This window comes from Dipodomys ordii, unplaced genomic scaffold (assembly GCF_000151885.1).
Source record: "Dipodomys ordii isolate 6190 unplaced genomic scaffold, Dord_2.0 Scaffold54, whole genome shotgun sequence".
Taxonomy (NCBI): Eukaryota; Metazoa; Chordata; class Mammalia; order Rodentia; family Heteromyidae; genus Dipodomys; species Dipodomys ordii.
In genome coordinates, this window is record NW_012267270.1 from 2,793,002 (window position 1) to 2,817,465 (window position 24,464).

Below are 24,464 nucleotides of genomic sequence, written 5' to 3' on the forward strand. Positions count from 1 at the left end.
ACCAGACCCCCCCCCAAAAAAAAATTCCTTCATAAAGCATTATCACGGATATCTTTTTTTTTCTCATCCATTTAGTAGCAAACATCCATGAAACCCTCATTTGCAAAGTTCTTTATAAATTATATCCCTCATTACCCAAACCATTCAGTTCTCAACTCCATCTAATTAAAATAAAGATTGTGAGGGGCATCTCTTCATTACCAAAGATATCATAGTCTCTTGGTATTGCTGCCATTGTTAAGGTACCAACCATAAGGCAGGATTTCCATGTAGTCATTACTTTGATAATTGTACATTGGTACCTTAAATACCTTCAACAGTGACTTCAAACTAACAGTAAAAAAAAAAAAAGATGCATAGTCCTTTATATGCCTTATTCTTGTTCCTCTATTAAATTTAGTTTGTAGTTTTCTTATGCTGTAAGTTATGAGTGATAGCTAGCATAATAGTAGGCCCTTACCATGGTGGACAAAAGTTTGCCTATGTGCCTTTTATAAAATTTCCTTGGGACTAAAGAGGTAATTTCTTTATAGATTTATTAACAGAGTTCATAGACCATTACCAAAATAAACCATTTGAGCAAATTATAGAACTATACATAGGTATCAGCACATAAGGCAAAGATAATTCTTATTGATTGGTAACTGAAAGATAAATATTTGTTGGGCCAAATAAGTCCAAATGAATTTCTGCCTTACGTAATATGCTTTGTAAAGTCTGGGACATGTAGTCCAGGATCCTGTGACATGGTTGAAGGAGCCATGACAGTTTATAAAAGTGTGGAGACATAATTATTAAGTTAATTTCAGTCATGTATCTTTCTTACGGTCTATTTAGCATGGTCGTTCATGTATTTACCTCCATTTTGTTTTGTTTTTCATATTTTGTTTCTGTTAGGAGAGAACATTGCAGTTATTCTCTAAGCTATTTGAAGAGAGTGACTAAATGCACCTGGGTCAGGCTGTCTGTGGGTATGAAGTGGTTGGGAGAATCCAAGAACATGGTGGTGAATGGCAGGAGAAATGGAGGCAAGTTGTCTAATGACCATCAGCAGAATCAATCAAAATTACAGCACACGGGCAAGGATACCCTGAAGACTGGCAGAAACACAGTGGAGAGGAGGTCAAGCAGATGTATGTACATGTCATCTATCACTGTTCTCATTCTGGTGTGGGGCAGCAATTCTTTCCAGTTTGCAATGTGGATTGTTCTCTTTTTGTCATCAAAACAAGTTAGCACATTCTCATAGTTAACAGTATCATCTTTCTGTTCTCAAAGCTATATCGATTTTTATTACACCACTTTCCCCCAGAACAGGATCCTCTATCTGTATGGTCCAGATTGGACTTGATCTCCTGGTTCAAGTGATCCTATTACCTCAACTTCCCAAGGAACTGGTCTACATAAAATTGAACTTTAATGCTGTATACAATCTTAATTGTGCTTTAAAAAAATCTATAACATAGTATTTCTTAGAACTTGTATTTGAATGGTTGATCTGTTCTATAAAAACTTTTTAAAATACCATTGATCTTACTGTTTTACCTTTGATGTAAGTATGTGTGTAGTTTTTTGGTAACGTCCATAAATGTTTGATAGGATAACATAAATAATGAAGTCACCTCTAACTTATGTGATGAGTAGAATATTAGGTTTTAATGTGTATAATAAGGAAAATGGAGAATAGATAGAACTAACTGCTTTAAGAGCCAGGCATGTGGTACATGTCTGTAATCCTAGCCTTTGGGAGGCAGAAGCAGACTTACAAGTTCTGGCTTTACCTGGCTATGTAGCATTCAGGCCAGCTTGGACTATAGACTGAGCACCGCCTGTCCCCACAGTGAAGCAACTTAGTGTCACCTCTGCACTGCTTCACAGAAATGAGGCTGTTTTTTGAGAACTCAGAACATTGTAGGTTTGGCACTAGTCTCTTAGTTTTTCTCATCCTAAAATGCCTAAACATATGATTATATCTAATGGTCCAAAAGTATGTGTCCACGTTAAGAGTTTCAGATTTTCTTTCTCTCAACAGTAATCTGGCCATCATTGAATATTCTTAATTAATGTTAGGATTGGCAGGTTGCTGTTAGTTTAATTAGCCTGAGCTTTCAGCACACTCTCACATAGAGTACCAATTCCCATTCATTTCCTTCTCCTTACCCTGTAGGGGTTCATGCGGTTCATTGGGCCCAGGCTGCCCTTACTCTTCTCATGCCAGACCAGGTCACTGTTTCTGTAGTGAACCACCGTAGCTCCTGTTTGGGATAAGGATAGGAGTGAACTGGAGACTACATGGTCTCTCCTCTGCATAGATAGATACCAGCTCACCTGAGGCTGTGGTCTGTGTCAGCACGGGCTTTCTTCCCTTGAGGGCTCAGCACATATGGTTTTCTCCTCAGTTGTGATGGTTGTGGTCAGTTGTTAGGAATACATTGTCATGTTTTTATGCATCAAAGTGCAGAAAGGTTTTAGTTTTAATTGTTGGAAACACATAAGAACTTAGAAAATGATCATTACATGGATCCCACTTTGCCATGTAAACATAGGATAGGTTGGGAAAACCCAAGACATGGAGACAGCAGCATGGAATGTTGTTAGGCAAGAGTGGTCAAAAAGAGACAGAGATGAAGAAAAACAGAAGAACACAGAGAGTTGCTCCATGTTAGAAAATACAACAGCTGTACCTAACCTCAGAGCCCCCAAGAAACATGGGATAGAAACTGACATTGAAGAAAGAAATGGATGGATACATCAATATCCACAGACAGGAGCAGATACAACAACTGGACAGAGGATCAACAGCAGCAGAATACATGTTCTGAAGTACTTACGGGACATCGTCCAAGACAGACCAGTGGCAGGCCATATAACGAGTCTCAATAAACTCAGAAGACTGAAAATTATACATAGTATGTTATCCAACTGCAATGGTGTAAAATTAGAAACCAGACATGGAGCGTTGCAACCTCACAACCTGTAATTGTAGCTACTCAGGTGGCTGAGATCTGAGGATCTAGTTTGAAGCCAGCCTGGGCAAAAAAGTCTATGAAACTCTCTATCTCTAATAAACTAGTAAAAAAGCCAGAGGTGGAGGTGTGGCTCAAATGGTAGCATGCTAGCCTTTAACAAAAGAAGCTCAGGGATAGCTCCAGGCCCTGTATTAAAGCCCCAGGACTCTCTCCCACCTACTCCCCAAAAAGGAGAAATCAGTAACAGAAATTTGGGGAATTTACTAATTCATTAACATGCTCTTAAATGACCAGTGGATCAAAAGACCCTAAAACACTTTGAGGTGAATAAAGAGTTCTAGCTAGATATGTTGGCATATGCCTATAGTCCCAACTATATAGGAAGCAGAGGTTGGGAGTTCATAGCTCAAAGCCAGCCCAAGCAAAAAGAAATGATCAAGACCTTATCTCAAGAATAAACTGGGCATGGTGTTTTATACTTGTAAGTCCAGCCATGTGGGAAACAGACATGGAACGATCATGGACAGAGGCTGGTGCAGGCAAAAACATGCAGTCCTATCTAAGAAATAACTAAAACAAGAAGGGGGAGTGGTCATGGCTCAAGTGGGGATTAACTGAATACACTGCCCTGGTATTCAGCCAGAACCACCACAAAAGAGTCTCAAACCAATTACTTAATTTTCCGTTTAGAATATTAGGAAAAGAATAACAAACCAAACCCAAAGCAAGTAGAAGGAAGAAAATTAATAAGGATAGAAGTTAATATAAGAGTAGGAAAAAAATATAGAGTCAGTTGGCATAAATAAAAATTGATGATTTGAAATGATCAACAAAAGCAAAAAAAAAAGACTCAAATGACTAGGAATAAAAGAAAAGACATTCCTACTGCCTTACAAAAATAAAAGATGACGTAACTGAATAACACCAACAACTACACACTTAGATAAAATAGATACAGCTTCTAGAATAAGCTACTTCAAATGATTAAGTAAATAAAAATAGAGCTAATACAAGATTGAATTAGTAAATTTGAGGAGAGCGTATTGGGATTTAAACTTAGGGCCTGCTTTTTTTTTTTTTTTGGGTCCGGTCGTGGGGCCTGAACTCTGGGCCTGGGTGCTGTCCCTCAGCTCTTCAGCTCAAGGCTAGCGCTCTACCACTTGAGCCACAGCACCACTTCCGGCTTTTTTCTTTTTGCTTATGTGGTGCTGAGGAATCGAACCCAGGGCCTCGAGCATGCAAGGCAAGCGCTCTACCACTGAGCCACCTTCCCAGCCCAGGGCCTGCTTTTTTTTTTTTGTCAGTGGTGGGGCCTGAACTCTGGGCCTGGGTGCCATCCCTCAGCTCTTCAGCTCAAGGCTAGCCACTTGAGCCACAGCACCACTTCTGCTTTTTCTACTTATGTGGTGCTGAGGAATCAAACCCAAGGCCTCATCCACGCGAGGCAAGCACTCTACCAGTTAATTCAAGATAAGAGTCTCACAGACTTTTCTACCTGGACTGGCTTTGAACCATGATCCTCAGATCTCAGCCTTCAGAGTAGCTAGGATTACAGGCATGAGCCACCAGCGCCCAGCCAGAATCAGTAGTTAAACAAAACCAGGGCCTAGTGTGGTAGAGCACCTGCCTAATGAGTGTGAAGCCCTAACTTCAAACCATAGTGATACACAAAAGAATGTAGCCAGGCACTGGTGGCTGATGCCTATAATCCCAGATAATCAGGAGGCTGAGATCTGAGGATTACAATTCAAAGCCAGCCAGGACAGCAAAGTCCATGAGACTCTTAGCTCCAGTTAACCACCAAAAAGCCAGAAGTGGAGCTGTGTCTCAAGTGGCAGAGCACTAGCCTTGAGCAAAAAAGCTAGGGAATGCCCAGGCTCTGAGTTCAAGCCCCAGGATTAAGAGAAAGAGAGAGAGAGAGAGAGAAATAAAACCAAAAAACACCTATCCACAAAAAAATCTCAGATCCATAGTTTATTGATGACTTCTTTAAGATGTCTAAAAAATTAATACCAGTTCTTCACAAACTCTTCCAAAAAATAAACAAGAAAGGGATATTTCGTAGCTCATTTTATTACTACCATAACCAAACATTACAAGAAAACTATAATATCTCTTGTGAAGATGGATATAAAAATTCTAAATAAGGCTTGGTGCCAGTAGCTCACACCTGTCATGCTAACTACTCAGGAGGCTGAGATCTGAGGTTTGCAGTTCAAAGCCAGCCCAGGTAGAAAAGTCCCTGTGAGACTCTGATCTCGAAATAATTACTCAAAAACCTGAAGTGGCACTGTGGCTCAAGTAGTAGAGTGAGAGCCTTGAGCACAAAGAGGCTCAGGAACAGCATCCAGGCCCCTGAGTTCAAGCCCCACAACAGACCAAAAAATAAAAATAAAAAAAGTAAATAGGATGCTAACAAATCAAGCTGAGAAGTAGCTCAGTTGGTGTTGTGCTTACCAAACATGCATGAGGCCATGAGTTCAATACTTAGCACCATCCAAAAATTAAATTGTGTGTGTGTGTGTGTGTCTATTTCCAGTAGCATATGAAAGAGATTCTAGCTGGGCAATGGTGGCTCACACCTATAATCCTACTACTCAGAAATCTGAGATCTGAGAATCAAGGTTTGGACCAGTCTGTGCAGAAAAATTCTCAAGACTCTGATCTCCATATAACCTGCAAAAAGCGTAAAGTAGAGACATGACTCAAGTGGTAGAGTACCAGCCATGAGTGAGAAAGCCAGACAAAGGCACGAGCCCCAGTGCTAGTATACCCATTCATTCTATAGCATGACCTAATGGCACTTACCGCAGGAGTGATGTGACACCTGAAAGTCAGTACAGTAAGCTAGACCAGTAGAATAAAGGGCAAAAAAAGGAAATCACACAATCATCTCAGTAGATTTGGGAGAAGAATTTAGCAAAATTTAACACACTTTTGGGATGGGAACCAATACTAGCATAGGAAGAAATCTCAACCTGATACAGGATGTTCATGAGAGAGCTGATACCAGATTTGTGGTAAGACAAACTGCTTTTCCCTAAGATATAAGAACAAGACAAGGATATCCAATTTCACCACATCTATAATCACTGCGCTAGAGGTTCTGTCAAGAGCAGTTGCATAACAAAGTGAACCAGCTAGGCACCAGTGGTTCCCACCTGTGATCCTAACTATGAGTACGCTGAGATCTGGAGGATCCAAGTGTAAAGCCAACCTGGGGGGAAAAAAGTCTGTCACAGACTCCTATTTCCAAAATAAACCAGATAAAACCCAATGAGAGGCATAAACTCAGGGTAGATGCTAGCATAGCAAGCACACGACCCTGCATCCAAATCCTGGTCCCATCTAAGATTCAGCAAGAAGTAGAAAAGCAACTTATATTATTGATCTGTTAGAACACCTGAGAAAAGTTTTTTGTTGTTTGTGGGGTTTGAACTCAGGGTTGTAGTGCTTTCCTTGAGCTTTTTTTTTTTTTTTTTGCTGAAGGCTAGTAGGGTTCTACCACTTTGAGCCAGAGCTCCACTTCTGATGGTTAATTGGAGATAAGAGTCTCATAGACTTCCCTGAGTAGCTAGGACTACAGGCTCCATTGTATGGACAGGGGAGAAAGCCAAACGTGGCAGAGAGCATTGGCAGACAGGAAACAAAGTAAGCAGCAGCAGGAATAAGCAGGCCAACAAAAAGCCCCCAATACATATCCTCAGTGACCTACTTTCCCCCACAGGGCCCCACCCTCTACCGTTCAGCCACATCCCAGTGGTGTATTTAAATTGTGAATCTATCGGTTGATTAAACCAGGGATTAATTCAGAATCCTCATAATCTGTGGAACACCCTCACAGACAAACCAGGGGTTTACTTTACTGATCTCTTAGGCCTCTCAATCCAATTAAATTGAAAAATCAAGAGTCACTACCAAAATTGCATGTATAGAAAACCCTGAAGAACCTGCCAAAAACTATCATAGTTAATAAGCAAGTTGGTCAGAGTTGCAAAATACAAAGTCAGAATCCAGCCCTCAGGAGTCTGAGGCCAGCTGGGCTATATAAGCAACCTTGCCTCAAAAAGGAAAAAAGAAAGAGAAAAAGGAAAAAAAAACCCCTAAAATTCCTAAAGTAGAGCACTCACTTGGCATGGCTAAGGCCCTGGGTTTTATCCTCAGCACCACACACAAAAATCTCATTTACAATGACATCCCAAAAGATAGGAATAAAACCTGCAACAGCACAAAACTTACCTCTGAAAGCTGTAAAACTGTTGAAGAAACTTAAGACCTAAATAAGTGGATCACATGGATGTTCATTGCTTAGAAGACAGTATTGATCTGGTGGCGATACTCCTGGACTGGCCCATGGAGTTGGCAGAGTCTCTATCAAAATCCTAAGTTGCTTCTTCACAAAAAATGACAACCCAACCCTAAAATGCCTAAGGAAATTTCAGAGACCCAGAATTGTCAAAACAATCTTGCTAAAGAACAAAGAAGAACTAAACCTTTATGGTTTCAGAGCTCGCTACAATGCTGCGATAATCAAGACAGTGATGGAGTAAGTTGAATGCACAGCTCACACCATATGTGGAAAGTAACTCAAAATGAACCAAAGGCCTAAAAGTAAAGCAAAACCTATAAACATCCTAGAAGAAAATCCTGACAAAATTTTTCCTGACTTTGGATTAGACACTGTTTTCTTAGATATGACATTAAATATACAGACAGGAACAACACAAAGTCCATCAAAGTGGTAAGTGTTTATCCTTTAAGGGTCACTAACAAGCAAAGGGGACCACAGGAGATATTTTCAAATGGTGTGTCACAAAGAACTAGAATCCAGAGTATACAAAGAACTCTTCAAAAGCAACAATAAAAGACAAAATCCAGTTTTAGAATGAGCAAAGGATCTGAATAGACACAACTTGCTCCAGATGCAGAGGCCATTAAACACATGAAAAGATGTTTAACATCATTAATCACTATGAAATGTAAATCAGAACCATGAGATTTCTAAGATGTCTAGAATCAGACACTGGCAAGTGTGGTGGCACACACCTGTAATCCCAACACTTAGGAAGCTGGAGCAGGAGGTTCAATTCAGGGCCAACCCTGGGCAACATAGAGAGACTATACCTCAAAGAAAACAACAATAAAAGGGTAGTTTGTGTTGACAAGGATGCAGAGAACTTAGAATTCTTAAACTGGTAGTGGGGATGTAACCAACCTCCACTTGGGCAAACATTTGGAAGTTCCATAGATGTTACAAAGAGTTACTGTATGAACAGCTGTTCTGCTTGTAGATAGAATTGAAAAACATGTACACATAATAACTTTACTCAGATGTTCAGAGTAGCATTATTCATAATAGCTAAAATGTGCAAACAACTCAGATATCCACCTAGCAAGATGTGTCCATCCATACGATGGCATACCATTGACTATAATAAGGGAAGAAAAGCCGGGCGCCAGTGGCTCGCACCTGTAATCCCAGCTACTCAGGAGGCTGAGATCTGAGGATCATGGTTCAAAGCCAGCCTGGGCAGAAAAGTCCGTGAGACTCTTATCTCCAATAAACCACCAGAAAACTGGAAGTGGTGCTGTGGCTCAGGTGGTAGAGCACTAGCCTTGAGCTGAAGAGCTGAGGTACAGGGGCCAGGCCCAGAGTTCAAGCCCCATGGACGACAAAAAATAATAAAGGAGGAAGTACTGATTTATGGTATCACGTGGATGAACCTGGAAAAACATGCTCATATAGAGAGAAGCCAGTCACAAAGCCACACACTGCAGAATCCATGTATGTGAAGTTTTCAGAATAAGCAACTCCTTAGTGGTTGCCAGGGACTGTGCAGTATGGAGGATGATAGGTATGCCTTGTAATGAATACGGAGTTTCTTTTTTGAGTGATTGTTACACAAATCTGTGGATGTATAATATAGGTTATTCTATTTTAGTAACGCTGTTACGGAGCCTCTGCTCCTACCTGATCGGGGAGTGGGTACTCCCTGCATTCCCCTTTTCCTTCTCAATTTCTACTTACTTGGTTAGAGAAATCTGCTGGTTTTCTTAAAAAAAAAAAAAAATCAGGCTGGGAATGTGGCTTTAATGTTAGAGACTTGCCTAGCATGCATGAAGCCCTAGGTTCGATTGTTCAGTACCACATACGCAGAAGAAGCTGGAAGTGGCGTTATGGCTCAAGTGGTAGAGTGCTAGCCTTGAGCAAAAGAAGCTCAGGGACAGTGCCCAGGCCCTGAGTTCAAGCCCCAGTACTGGCCAAAAAAAAAAAAAGTTTTAATAGTTCTTTATTTACCTATGTGCTTAATTTGATTGCAGAATCATAAACCTGCCTTTGGAGGGACCTACGTGTGTGTTTCATTCTGTGGAGGAATATAAAAAGCAAGTTAAACTTCACAGAGTCAAATTCTTCCACTTGTTGGTTGTTTTTTTTTAAACCTCTGCACTAGGGATTGAGGTAGATCCTCCCATTTGCTAGGAAAGCATACTACTATTTGAGCTATGCCCCTAGTACTACTTCTTGGTTGTGAGAGCCTCAGTTACACTGCTAGGGTCCTCTCTGAAGTAATGGTTAATTCCATGGGCAGGCTTTCAGTGACATACACATAGTTTCACCAGGGCAGAGGAAGCCGTCCCCATGAATTTGGTCTGCCCTCCCGACCTTGCTTTTCCATTTAAACCTATTTCTTTCAGTTGCATTTTTCAGTCCATTCATTGAAATTGTTTCAGAGGTTAGTTAGAAGCAAGCCTGTCATTTTCTCTCCACTTCTTTCTGCTTCACTTTGCAATCATGGGCATTTCTTAACCTCAAGGCCTCAAAGGGCTAGTAATAATTCAGATGCCCAAAGCAGGAAGCTGACCTTAACTCTTCCACTCTGTTTTGTACTTGAGATCAGTAGTTCTGACACCATAGAAACTGACTTGCGTTCCTCTCCTGGCCCTCCCTGTCTGCACTGGCCCTGTGTGCTATCTTGTTAGGGGAACATCCTCTGTCTTATTTCTCAGTTACTCCTAGGAAGGGAGAGTAAACCAAAGGAGTCTTCTGTCTATCCAGACCTCACTCTTAGGAACATTGATAATACTGTCAGTTACCCAAATTCTGTCAATATCAGAATTAGAGTTAGGGTTACTGCATTGGCTTTTCTGTTTCATGCAAGAAATATTAACTTCTTGATTACTAATTGAAATAAGCAGTTTTAGTTCTGGATTACTAGCCTGAATGAAAAATGAATCTCAGGATTTTTATGATAGGTTTAAGTAATTGTCAGTTTTAATTACTTTTTCTTTCTTTCTTTTGCATTTCACAGGTAATGGCAACTCAGGATTTGAAGGACAGAGTCGCTACGTACCATCTTCTGGAATGTCTGCCAAGGAACTCTGTGAAAATGACGACTTAGCAACTAGTTTGGTTCTTGATCCTTATTTAGGTTTTCAAACACACAAAATGAATACTAGGTAATGTTAAATCTTTCTCCTGAATGGAACAGATTATGATGTTGAATTTGTACTAATTTTACTTTTGTTCAAAATTTTAAATGACATAAAAGAAAAATGCTATGATATAGAAAGAAGGTCTGTATGTGTCAAGAGAATCATGAACAATCTTGAAAGTAGATTTTTTTTTTCCAAGCCTAAATAGTAGGCTGCATCAGTTTTGACTTTGTTTTTTTAAGTAATTGCCACTGAAGCCAAGCACTGGTGGCTCACATCTGTAATCCTAGCTACTCTGGAGACTGAGATCTAAGTATTATGGTTTGAAGCTAGCTGGGCCAGTAAAGTCTTGTGAAACTCTTATTTTCAGTTATCCAGCTAAAAGCTGGAGTTGTGGCTTAAATAAATGGTAGAATACCAACCTTGAGCAGAAAAGGCTAAGGGAGAATGTCCAGCTCGAATTTAAGCTCTAGTACTGATGTATTAAAAAAAAGTCTCTGAATGTAGGAATTTTGCCTTCATGTTTAACTTGCACTTCAGCCAGTAATCATAAAGGGAATATTTTTAAGGACATGTTTATATTCAGGATGCAGGTAAAAAACAAACAGATGTGTGTGTTTAGTGTCAGATGCTATATTTACCAATTACTGTTATATCAATCTTGACATCTCTCATCCTCTAGCATCTGAGGTCTCTAATTCCTTTATTCTCTTTCTCAAAATATCATCTCTCAAAAAAGATCCTTACATTGTTTTATATTGTTTTTGTCACCAAATGGATAGGGCTTTGAGCTTTTATCTCTGCCTCTCCGGCAAAGGGTTTTGAGTCTGGTGGGTAAGCATACCAGCAGAGGTTTAAGAGTGGCAAGCCAGCCTGGCCCATTTCCTCTCTTCCCCATCACACCCACACTGGCATTTTGTAGCCTAGAGTCTGGGACAACTCAGTAAACCAGGTGACGAGCACTAACGGGGCATAGGAATTGGTGAGGAGAGGTGGCCAGAGGAAATGTGTCCCTTTTTGCTCCTTTTAGTTTTATCCTTTGCTAAGATTAAAACAAGACACACATTCTTCACTCATTGACTGTATTTTGACTCTAGAAATAGGTAATAAGGTACCTTTGGGATTTTTGTGCAATGTCCTGCTGTTATCTCTTTAATCACAGAAATGAAGTATTCCATGTCCGTTTCAAGACCAGTGTATTCTTCTCCTAGAAGACCTTAACAGATTTTATGTCACCCTTTAGCCCTCCTCTTTTTTTTTTTTTTTTTTTAACACACTGTAGTAGTCTTCTGAGTCACTACAAAGGTTTTTTTTTTTGGTCGGCCGTGGGGCTTGAACTCTGGGCCTGGGCGCTGTCCCTCAGCTCTTCAGCTCAAGGCGAGTGCTCTACCACTTGAGCTACAGCGCCACTTCCGGCTTTTTTCTTTTTGCTTATGTGGTGCTGAGGAATCGAACCCAGGGCCTCGAGCATGCAAGGCAAGCGCTCTACCACTGAGCCACCTTCCCAGCCCAGGGCCTGCTTTTTTTTTTTTGTCAGTGGTGGGGCCTGAACTCTGGGCCTGGGTGCCATCCCTCAGCTCTTCAGCTCAAGGCTAGCCACTTGAGCCACAGCACCACTTCTGCTTTTTCTACTTATGTGGTGCTGAGGAATCAAACCCAAGGCCTCATCCACGCGAGGCAAGCACTCTACCAGTTAATTCAAGATAAGAGTCTCACAGACTTTTCTACCTGGACTGGCTTTGAACCGCGATCCTCAGATCTCAGCCTCCTGAGTAGCTAGGATTACAGGCGTGAGCCACCAGTGCCCCGCTACTACAAAGGTTTTTAAGTTTGGCTTGGAGCCATTGAACGGTGATAAAACTTCAGGGCTTGTTTTGATTATGCCTTGTATATTGAGATACAAGGATATGGAAAAATTGGAAAATGACTTTATCAAAATTAATGACTTGTGAAATAACTTCTATTCTGAAATCCCTGTGCTTTATTCCGGAGGATGAAGGGTTAACCTGTTGTTGGCTACTTCAATAGGAAACACTCTAGGGTTTTTGTTTTGTTTTGTTATAAAGGTGATGTACTCAGGGGTTACTGTCTAATAAGTCAGGTAATGAGTACATTTCTTATTGGACAGTTTCACCCCTTCCCTCACTCTCAGTGTTCCCCTCGTGGGGCTTGAACTCTGGGCCTGGGCACTGTTCCTGTGCTCTTCAGCTCAAGGCGAGTGCTCTACCGCTTGAGCCACAGCGCCACTTCCAGTTTTCTAGTGGTTTATTGGAGATAAGAGTCTCACCGACTTTCCTGCCCAGGCTGGCTTTGAACTAAGATCCTCAGATCTCAGCCTCCTGAGTAGCTAGGATTACAGGCGTAAGCCACAGGGCTCCCGGCTCTCCAACATAATGTATACTGAGTACCACACCTGTTTACCCAAAACTAACAGCTGTTTATCCAGCCTTTTTGTTTTGTTGGTCACGGGGCTTAAACTTGGCTCTGTCCCTCAGCTTTTCAGCTCAAGGCTAGTCCTTACCACTTGAGCCACAGCACCATTTTCACTTTTCTGGTAGTTAATTGGAGATAAGTCTCATGGACCTTTCTGCCTGGGCTGACTTTGAAGCATGATCCTCAGATCCCAGCCTCTTGAGTAGCTAGGATTACAGGTGTAAGCCACCAGTACTCAACACTAATTTTTTACAGAAGTTCTCGAGGTCATCGATGCTTATCATTAGTTTAGTATGAGTCACCAACAACCTTTCAAAATGCAGATTTAGTCAGTAGCTTTAGGGTGGGATCTAGGACTTTACATTTCCCAGACTGTTTGGCATAGTTAGATTTAATCTATCAGGTCTGTGGCTTTTATTGTATGTGATGTGGCCAGTGGATAAGAAATTCCTAACTATAGTTTCTGATGGCTCACTTAAAACCATGTATTCATAAAGTGTGAAATCAGAAGCATTTGCCTCCATGCAGAAGACTCTGGGTTCCATTCCCAAGGCCATGAAGGAAGGGAAAATGAAATGTGAAGTGCAGAATTACCACACAATTACCATTTCAACTTAAGACCTCAATAGCCTAAGGACTCTTTAAGTCAAAATGCATCCTGTACACACAGAAATTGAAGCATCTAAAATAAAAGCAAACCCTGCAGAAGAAATATTTGCTCACAGTTTTCAGTGCAGCATTCCATTACAATTTGAATAGTTCCTAAAACAGTGTGTGGAGAGGTATCCAAAGCCTTCTCCTGGCAGATTGGCTTCAGGCTAGAGTGGTGATGCAGGTGACATCCTCCTCGTCCCCCACTGAGGCTTTCAGTGTGGGTCTCAGCCCTCTCCTGTGAGCAGCAGCTGCATTTGGGAATCTCTTCCCCTAGCTTTGTTGGGGGTGGAATTGGGGTCCTTGTCTGTGTAAAGCAAGCACTCAGCACTCAGCTGTGCCCACAAGTGCGCTGAAATCCCTATCAATCAAGCTAATCAACTTAGGGAAGTGTACACATTTTCATTTTGTCTTAGTGCACTTACTTGAAGATAAAACTGTCCTTTTTAGCTCTTTGTCTTTTGAGCAAGAATTCACCAGAGTATTGACTTAAATCATTTTTCAAGATAATAAGGAAAATAAGGAAAACCAACAGTGCTTTATTGGAGAAGTTTATAAAATACTCCTAAGTTATCATTTTATGGACCTCTCCATCTTTGGGATGTAAAAGAAGTGATGGGAAGGTAATGGATCTTGGATTTTAATTTTGTGTACTGTCTGTTTACTTGTGTAAGTGGTCTTTGTTGAGGCTAATATATTTGTAATTGGTAGGCCTTTTTTTTTTTAGTTTCTCTTTATACCATTTTGCTTCCCCTCTATTTCTTTCAGCTTACCTTTAGGAATAATGCTTAAAAATATCATGTTTAAGCAGAGTACTGGTGGCTCATGCCTGTAGTCCTAGCTACTCAAGAAGCTGAGATCTGAGGATTGCAGTTCAAAGCCAGCCTAGGCAAGAAAGTCCCTGAGACTCTTACCTCCAGTTAATAACAAACAAACAAAAAAAAACTGGAAATAGAGCTGTGACTCAAGTTGGTACAGCTTTAGCTTTGAGCAAAAATGTTCAGGCATAGCACCCAGGCTCTGAGTTCAAGCCCCATGACTAACCAAAAAAGAAAAAAGTTATGTTTAGTGATTTTGAGAATTTCCACAACTAGCTGTATCTTGAGAACTGTTGTTTGTTAGTTTGGAAAGGGCTTTTGCGACAGTCTTCCTATATGGCCCAGACTGGCCTGGAATTTTCAATCTTCCTGCCTCAGACTCCTGAATTCTGGATCACAGGCATGTACTACCCACTGTTCCTGGCTTTGAATGCTTACATTTCATCTATTCCTATGTTTACCTACTAAGCATAAGTACTTGGTATAGATGTTAATTTTAATTTATTGGGGATAATTCAGATTTAATTGACTTGTCAGTTACGAAACTGAAATTCTTGAATAGAGTTGTTGATAATAGCTCTGAGTTTCCACAGGGAGCTTGGGGCAGGGTTTTGTAAACATGGGGGGGGTGTTCAATAATGCCTCTTGTTTAGGCAGAGTGTGCTGATACTTCACAGTATATTAAGTGGAAGAGACCTGGGCCAGCAGAAGGCTGAGGAAATGGTATTATAAAGCAACAAGAATTGTCTCAGCGGACTTTCCTTTGGAACTTTTCTAATTTCAGTATGAGTTTACAGCCCTTACTCATCCCTTCACAACTGTAACTCATTTCCATTTTACTTACGCATGTCTTTTTTATTCATATCCACTGGTAGATATTTATCACTTAAAGACAGGCGCTTGACTAGAATGCCTGAAGATATTTCAGGCCTTTTAATCGATGGGAAGACCTGGCAGTGTTACCTGTTAAGCCTACCCAGGGCTTCATGAGGTTCTTAAATACTGTCTTAAGGATTTCTACTATAGCAAATATTAAGTCTATTTAAACTACAAATACAAGTTGTACAAATAGCTTTTTATTGTTCTTTATTTATGTAGCGCTTTTCCTTCGAGGAGCTCAAGGCATTTTTCAAAGTCTGACGGTCTTTACAACAGCAACCCTGTGAGGTAGGTTGAATGCCTTGCGAACAGTGAGGTACTGACTGACCTGTTCCAGCCTATGCAGTGTGTGCTAATGGTGAAGTGGTTTGACATGCTTGCACAAACACTTATTTAGAACATTTAACAAATCTTTTGAACAGTTTTACATTTTGGAAACAGAAAGAGGAAAACAAAAACCTTTGTATTCTATAGTGATAATATCATTAGTTTAAGATGAGGTCTGTGAGCCTGGCTCAGCTGGAGCACTGGTGGCAGGTAGGTTTTTGGCTCTTGTTTTCAGGTCCAGGAGTCTCTGCAGCTGTGATTCTGAGACTCCTTGCCTACTAGCTACAAACTGGAACTTTCTTTAGAGGGACATGTATTGATTATGTCCACCTGTGACTTGTTTTACGTATTAAATTATGTGAGCATTTCTCTCTCTTCCCTTTCTAACCCCCTCCTCCCTCCTCATACCTCCTGAAAGCCTGGGAGACTCTTCTCCAGTTAACCACCAAAAAGCCATGAGTGGCTCAAAGTGGTAAAGCGCTAAAGGCTTGAGCAGGAAAGCTCAACAGCAATGCACAGACCTCATGCAGTTCAGGCTCCTCAGCCAACAACAGCAACAATAAAAAACAGAGACAAGCTGGGCGCCAGTGGCTCACACCTGTAATCCTAGCTATTCAGGAGGCTGAGATCTGAGGATCTCGATTCAAAGCCAGCCCGGGCAAGAAAGTCCTTTAGACTCTTATCTCCAATAAACCACTAGAAAACTGGAAGTGGTGCTGTGGCTCAAGTGGTAGAGCACTCACCTTGAGCTGAAGAGCGCCGGGACAGCGCCCAGGCCCAGAGTTCAAGCCCAGCAACCGACAAAACAAAACAGGGACAAATGGGCCTATTGACTAGAAATGACGAATACTTTTCTCTTGCCTCCTCTGCCACCTCCTGCTCTAATACAAAGCTTAAACATTCATATTTTATCCATCCATTCCACTGTAGTATCAGTATGTAATCCAGACCTGTTAGTTGCAGGGTGCTGAGCTGATATTCAATATCAAGCCTAAGTGAGAGCCTTTTCTTTATTTTTCTTTTCTTTTCTTTTTTTTTTTTTTAAGAGACTTTTTCTTAACCAGGATTAACCCTGAAGGAACACAAGAGGGCTCTCCTAGTCCAGTGATAGAGCTGAACAAGAAAGGCCTGTCTCTTGCATTCATTGGCCCTGAGTCCTTGGGCAACCACCTAGTCTTCTTTTTTCTTTTTTTTTCTTTTCTTTTTTTGGTCAGTTGTGGGGCTTGAATTCTGGGCCTGGGCGCTGTCCCTCAGTTCTTCAGCTCAAGGCTAGTGCTCTACCACTTGAGCCACAGCACCACTTCAGTTTTCTGGTGGTTAATTGGAGATAAGCGTCTCATGAACTTTTCTGCCCAAGGCTGGCTTTGAGCTGCGATCCTCAGATCTCACCTCTTGAATAGCTAGGATGACAGGTGTGAGCCACCAGTGCTCAGCCAGAGCAGACAAATCCAAGAGGCTCTTATCTCCAGTTAAGCAGAAAAGAAGCCATAACTGGAAGTGTAACTTGAGTGGTAGAGGATCATTCATGACTGAAAAAGCTGACAGAAAATGCAAAGCCTGAGTTTCAACTCTTGTACCACCACAAAGAAAGAAAAAAATAAACAAAACTAACGCAACCAGAAAGATGTTTTTAGATAGGTAGGAACATGTTTAAGAGCGCAAAGAATACACATAAAGCCAAATGTCCAACGTTTTCAAAGTCTGTAGCTTATTTTGCTGTGGTTTTCTTCTTTACTATTATTTAGTATTTATGCATTTACTTACTTATTTAGTGTTGGTACTGAAGCTCGAACTTGGCTTTGTGCTCTCCTTAGCACTATTTTCAGTGAAGGCTGGCACTCTACAACTTGAGCCATGTTTCCACTTCTGAGTCTCTTGGATTTATTTGCCCAGGCTGGCTTGGAACCTTGATCCTCCCAACTCTGCCTCCTGAATAGATAAGATTACAGATGTGAGCCATTGGCACCCACCTTTGAAGTGTGTTGATTGATTGATTGATGTTACTGAAGATTGAACTCATGGCCTCGCTCCTGCTACATAGGTGCTCTACAACTTGAGTCTCTCTGACAGCCCTGTTATTTTTAAGTGGAGTGTCAGTGTTGCTCAGTTCAACAGAGATGTGTATAAAGATACCTTGGCTCTTTCTGTTGTTTGTACTTCTACTGTATATCATGGATAATTTACTGCATTTGCTAAAAGGGATCTGTTGCTTTCCTACTTACTATCAAAGCTTGGATCATGTGTTTGCCACCATTTCTTATTTTGTATTGCTTTAACTGATAGGCCTGAGCCAACAGCTGCTTTTGTTTGGGCTTGTTTTTTCCCTGTTCCTTCTCCCCTCTCTCTTTCCCCTGAGGTGGAACCCAGACTTTGTGCTTGTTAGGTTAGCATTCTACCATTTTGAACAAGCTCACTCTACCAGTGTATCCTCAGCCCTTGTTTGTTCTTCATATGCAATAACCCTAAACAGCTAGAACCATTTTCAGATCTTATCTTGAAAAAAAAAAACAATTGTGATAGCTACATAAGTAACTTAATGCAGACCTTTGGGTAGCGCACCAGTTCTTCAGATCTTTAGATTACTTTAGTGACAGCTTTCCAGTATCATTGGGACAACCTGAATACAGGTTTATAGGCCTTACATTTATCTGTATGAGAATGTATGTGCTCTGTGCTCATAACAGTTGTGAAAATCCAGTTATTTGAAACTAGGGTCTGGTGTAAGTTCCAGGTGATAGCTGTATGTTAATGCATCTAAAGTCCTCTAGAAGTCCCATCCAGGGAACAGCATTATGCCTGTCCTGAACCTCATTTCTTCCTTAGTTCTAGTATTTTCCTTCACTATTGCTAGACAACTTGCCCTGGTCAACTATTTGAATCCAGTCTTAAGATCTTCTTCTTGTGTTTCTTCTTACTTTGCCTTCCCTTGCTTGCCTGCAGTATTGTGCTTTTTCTTTTAAAAGTGAAATCACTTCCTTTATTGTCCAGCTCACTGTCACTTCCAGACCACGCTCTTCCTGTTCCTATCAGTCATCCTATCTTTTCCAGATTTTGGATTCACCAATGAACATGGTTCTGGGTGCCAGTGCCTAGTTTAACTGTTTCTATACTTCTTATTCCAGTTACAGTTTTCTTTTATAGAGCAGTAGCCTTGTCTTTTGCTTCTGGTATTTCTCACTGTAGCATTTCCTGAGTGGGTACACATGGGGCACTAATAAACACTCCTTGGTGGGGCTGGGAAGGTGGCTCAGTGGTAGAGCGCTTGCCTTGCATGCATGAGGCCCTGGGTTCGATTCCTCAGCACCACATATGCAAAAAGAAAAAAGCCAGAAGTGGCGCTGTAGCTCAAGTGGTAGAGTGCTAGCCTTGAGCTGAAGAGCTGAGGGACAGCGCCCAGGCCCAGAGTTCAGGCCCATGACCGGACCCAAAAATAAATAAATAAACAGTCCTTGGTGAAGTAGGTGGCTTGCAATCGTACAGAAATGTCAGTTGGCACATTGTGATAGCTTATCCTGAAAGAATTCTGCTGAATGTTTCCTTTGCAGGACTTAGTGCTGAATCTTATCTCAGTTTTAGTATTTTCAAACTCATGAGATGTGTAATTCTATTAAAGAGCCATAGTTACAAATATTCCCTCCTGAGCCTCTAATTTTTTAATTATTACCTTTAAGCAGTGGTACAAAGGAGTTGTCACTCAACAAAGCAGTTCATGAATTTAATTCATCTTGATCAATTCTAAGATTTTTTTTGGGGGGGGGGTCTGGTCATGGGGCTTGAACTCTGGGCCTGGGTGCTGTCCCTCAGCTCTTCAGCTCAAGGCTAGCGCTCTACCACTTGAGCCACAGTGCCACTTCTGGCTTTTTCCTATTAGCTTATGTGGTGCTGAGGAATCGAACCCAGGGCCTCAGGCATGCAAGGCAAGCGCTCTACCACTGAGCCACCTTCCCAGCCAATTCTAAGATTTTTTTTTCTTAGTATATTTTATTTAAATAGCAATCTATAATCCTCTTTAATTTTTTGGCAGTTGTTTTGGTGAGAAAACTAGCCAGCTGAAATTGATGTGGAGAATTTTGAAATGAAGATCGGAATAGTTTTATTTAAAGGACTTAGCTTACTGAGAAGACAACTTTATCTTTTTTTTTTGTCGGTTGTGGGGCTTGAACTCTGGGCTTGGGCGCTGTCCCTCAGCTTTTCAGCTCAAGGCGAGCGCTCTACCACTTGAGCTACAGCGCCACTTCTGGTTTTCTAGTGGTTTATTGGAGATAGGGGTCTCATGGTCTTTTCTGCCCGGGCTGGCTTTGAAACATGATCCTCAGATCTCAGCCTCCTGAGTAGCTAGGATTACAGGCGTGAGCCACCAGCGCCCTGCTGAGAAGACAACTTTAGAATGAAGGGCTCTCAGTCTTTTTTGTTGTTGTTATTTGTGGGGCCTGAACTCTGGGCCTGCGCACTGTCCCTCAACTCTTCAGCTCAAGGCTAGTGCTCTACACTTGTGCGACAATGCCACTTCCAGCTTTTTCTGCTTATGTGGTACTGAGGATTCCAACCCAGAGCCTCATGCATGCAAGGCAAGCGCTCTACCACTGAGCCACCTTGCCAGCCCTTTCAGTCTTATGTTATCTACTAATTAGTTGGCAATAAATTAGATATAGTTAAGTATAAATAATAAAATATGGTTTGAAGGGGCTGGGAAGGTGGCTCAGTGCTAGCATGAAGCCCTGGGTTCGATTCCTTAGCACCACATAAACAGAAAAGGTGAAAGTGGCGCTGTGCTGTGGCTCAAGTGGTAGAGCACTAGCCTTGAGCTGAAGAGCTGAGGGACAGTGCCCAGGCCCAGAGTCCAGGCCCCACAACCAACAACAACAACAACAAAAAATGGTTTGAAGAAAGAAATTGTATTTCCAGGTGGTCACTGTAATAATTGAACATTGTCAAGACCATTGTTTGCTTTTGTTAGATATTTGTTCTAATTACTAACTATGGCTGGTTTTAGGGTATTAACTCTCAAGATCTCTTAAAGTGGATCAATGTGGTAACCCAAGAATTGGGACAGATTAACTTAAACTTACGTTGATTTCTTTTAGATTCCGGCCTATTAAGGGAAGGCAAGAAGAACTAAAGGAAGTAATTGAACGTTTTAAGAAAGATGAACACTTAGAGAAAGCCTTCAAATGTTTGACGTCGGGTGAATGGGCACGGCACTATTTTCTCAACAAGAACAAAATGCAGGAGAAATTATTCAAGGAACATGTAAGTCTTTCTTAAGGAGATTGATGCTGTTTTCCTGCTTAGAGGAGATTGCACAGCTCATGGAAGTGTGGGTATTAAGTTTGGTTTGGTTTTCTTTTTTCCCCCTTTTATAGTGCTAGGGAAGGAACACAAGCCTTGCGCGCGCAAAGCCAGTTGAGTCATTTCTTGGCCCCTTTAAGTCATTTTTCCAGTAGGAAACTTGGTCATCCAGGAGTGAAGTAGACAGCCCGTTAGGTACTCATATGTGAAAAACCAAAATAACAGTAAACTTTTTTTGTTGTTGTTGGCTGTGGGGCCTGAACTCTGGCACTGTCCCTCAGCTCTTCAGCTCAAGGCTAGCGCTCTACTACTTGAGCCACAGCGCCACTTCTGGCTTTCTCTGCTTATATGGTACTGAGGAATTGAACCCAGGGCCTCATGCGTGCAAGGCAAGCACTCTACCTCTGAACCACCTTCCCAGCCCAACAGTAAACTTTTTACACTGTTGGTAATGGTGTTCTTTTACAATTCTGAGCAAACGTAGCAGCATAAATAATATAGTAATTTTTTTCTCCTGTTTTAGGTATTTATTTACTTGCGAATGTTTGCAACTGACAGTGGATTTGAAATACTGCCTTGTAATAGGTATTCATCAGAACAAAATGGAGCCAAAATAGTTGCAACAAAAGAGTGGTAATTATTATTCTAGTTTAAACTCATCATTTTATTTAAAGATTTCCTAAATTGCCCTTGAAGTGTTAATGTCAGAAGGCAGTGTTAATCCTGCAGTCACTGGTAGAGCATTGCTCTGGCCAGAGTGGAGTGCAGTGGGGAAACTCAGGTCCCATCACAGGGCCAAAATGCTTTTAGTTCTCCCTAGGTTGAGGCTGGATGCCCTCAATGTGTAGACTACTAAGAGATTGGGGATTCCAGGGTTGATGTCCAGCCTTCTAGTCAGTCTCCTGCCAGCCTAGAGGAAAGTCTGGGAGGTGAAGACTTAATGGTTTTAGGTGCTTTAAGCACCTTTCCTCAAAAAATCCCACACACAGCATCTTAATAAGTCATCGTATTTAACCTTGCTAGTGAGCTCAACATCAGCCACAAGTGAGAAGAGGAGATTCCATGACCGTATCTTTCTTGTAACGCCTGTTCCCTAGCTTATCTCCCAGGAGGAACGTGCAGCCGCACTCACAGTTTTGAATATTTTCTGTAGCAAAAATGTTAAGGATCAGGTACCTAAGACTGGAATGAGTAAAGTGGCAGCAGTACCGCCGGGCCCCTGAGAGAAGTGTGGATACACGACTGTGCTTTGCCTGAGATAGTGCAGACCCTATGGCAGATGGGTTGGAAGCTAGGGAGCTATAGCTGCACTATGTGGTGCCCTCCTGTGCGGTACACCGGCCACCAGTGACCTTGAGCCCGTGCCCTGGCGTCAGTGTGAAGTAGAAGGGCTCTGTATTGCAGATACAGAGTTTCCAGTTACACTTGATTTCTCATTGATAGCTCATATTGATTCATACTTAAGTAGTAGTTTGGACATGTTAAGTTAAAATAGATTACCAAAAATAATTTCAAGCTAAGTACTAGTAGTGCACACTTATAATCCTAGCTACTCAAGAAGGTAAGGTCTGAGAATGGTGGTTCAAAGCTAACCTGGGCAGAAAAATCCATGAGACTCTTACCACCAATTAACTAACATAAAGCTGGAAGTGGAACTGTGACTCAAGTGGTAGTGCCTACCGAGAGCAAAGGCTATCCAAGAGAACAAGGCCCTGAATTCAAGCCCCAGCATCACTGCACGCACGTGCACGCATACACACATACACATACTCACACATAATAATAATTTTATCACTTGTCTCTTTTTTTTTTTTTTTGGCCAGTCGTGGGGCTTAAACTCTGGGCCTGGGCACTGCCCCTGACCTCTTCAGCTGCAGGCAAACACTGTACCACTTGAGCCACAGCACCACTTTGGTTTTCTGGTGGTTAATTGGAGATAAGAGTCTTATAGACTTTCTGCCCAGTCTGGCTTTGAACTGTGATCCTCAGATCTCAGCCTCCTGAGTAGCTAGGATTACAAGCATGAGCCATCGGTGCCCAGATCTCTTGTCTCTTTACTTTCTTCATGTGGTCACGTGAAAACTTGAGCTTGTGTAACACTCGTAGTAAGCTGTGTGCTCTAGCTGGTGGCTCTTCACCTTGGGGTCCTCGTAATGCTTTACCCCTGTTGGTCCCTGTCTGCTTCATCCAGGCTCAGCGAGTCTGCAAGCACTTTGTACCCAGGAAGCACTGTTCTATGTGCTGCTGGAGACTCAGACACATGGGTGGCCTGATCCTTATTCTGGAGGCACTCCCGTTCTCTCATAGGGACAGGTAGATAATAAGTAACCATGGTACAGGCTATAGGGGTCCAAGGAGGAAAAGCGGATACCCAGCTGGCATCCCAAGTCAGGCAGGCAAAACACGCAGTTTCTGGTATTTATTGGGCAGGCTTATTTTATTAGGAGAAGCCTTACGGTTTATAATTACTAGTAATTTTTATCACATATTTTAAATAGGAAACGAAATGACAAAATAGAATTACTGGTGGGTTGTATTGCGGAACTTTCAGAAATTGAAGAGAATATGCTACTTAGACATGGAGAAAACGACTTCAGTGTCATGTATTCCACAAGGAAAAACTGTGCTCAACTCTGGCTCGGCCCTGCTGCGTTTATAAACCATGGTAAGCTGTGTTTCCCAGGTGTCTGCGCTGGTGCTGGGGAGGCCTGCCGAGGCTAGTGAGAGGCCGGTTCCCTTAAATGCTCCCCTGCAGCCTAGGGCCTACAGTTCTGTTGGAAATTGTGAAATTGTCTGGAAGCCTTTTCAGATTTCTGTAACTGTTCGTGTTTCAGATCTTATCAGCAGTTAATTGACTTTCTCTTTTGGACATTTTTCAGATTGCAGACCTAACTGTAAGGTAAGCAACAAAAGCTTTTTATAACCCTCAAATATTTTGTTTCTGCCTCAGGTATGAGATTCTCAATGAGTTCTTTTTATTTCAGTTTGTGTCAACTGGTCGTGATACAGCGTGTGTGAAGGCTCTAAGAGATATTGAACCTGGAGAAGAAATTTCTTGTTATTACGGAGATGGGTTTTTTGGAGAAAATAATGAGTTCTGTGAATGTTACACTTGTGAAAGGTACTCTATCAAGATTTTCACTTAAACAGTCTTGAAATTACATGTCTATGGGTATGAACTCAGTTATCTTTTTATGATTTAAGGACAGTTTCTTAATCCTCTGTGGCCCAGAGCTGTGCCATGTGTAGACTCAGTCTTGTGCAGTTCTTCAGCCCCCCCCCGCCCCCCCCAGGCCTCACATTGCCAGCTATCATAAATACAAAGGTGCTAAAGGGAAGGAGTAACAGCGCACACACATGCACACACAGCCCCAGAATGGCAAGTATAGAAAGCCCTGACTTGCCCTGCAAGGCAGCACACTGCGTCCTTTGGAAGGCTTGTTTCCATGCAGTCCTCTAGACCATTCTAAGTTCTTCTTGTGCCACTCATCAAGGCAGCTCTTTGTAACCATCAAGATTCTGGATCCTCAGGGGCTGGGAAGGTGGCTCAGTGGTAGAGCGCTTGCCTTGTATGCCTGAGGCCCTGGGTTCCATTCCTCAGTACCACATAAGCAGAAAAAAAAAAAGCCGGAAGTGGCGCTGTGGCTCAAGTGGTAGAGTGCTA

At 41.8% G+C, this 24,464-nt stretch overlaps 1 protein-coding gene across 3 annotated transcripts in view; it reads left to right on the forward strand.

Moving 5' to 3' along the window:
- The first annotated feature begins 591 nt into the window (after positions 1 to 591).
- The window catches only part of Suv420h1 (suppressor of variegation 4-20 homolog 1 (Drosophila)), a 38,831-nt gene continuing 14,958 nt past the window's right edge, over positions 592 to 24,464 (forward strand). For 2 of the 3 annotated variants that reach the window (XR_001175242.1, XM_013021098.1), the window contains exons 1-8: positions 593 to 1,133; positions 10,280 to 10,427; positions 15,404 to 15,472; positions 20,596 to 20,761; positions 21,324 to 21,433; positions 23,299 to 23,465; positions 23,680 to 23,699; positions 23,785 to 23,921. Coding sequence is in view for 2 of the 3 variants with exons in the window: in XM_013021098.1 (XP_012876552.1) it covers positions 812 to 1,133; positions 10,280 to 10,427; positions 15,404 to 15,472; positions 20,596 to 20,761; positions 21,324 to 21,433; positions 23,299 to 23,465; positions 23,680 to 23,699; positions 23,785 to 23,921 (1,139 nt within the window). In the remaining variant the exon portion in view is untranslated. Of the gene's footprint in view, positions 1,134 to 10,279; positions 10,428 to 15,403; positions 15,473 to 20,595; positions 20,762 to 21,323; positions 21,434 to 23,298; positions 23,466 to 23,679; positions 23,700 to 23,784; positions 23,922 to 24,464 lie in introns of all 3 variants that reach the window. The other variant, XM_013021100.1, reaches the window with a different exon arrangement.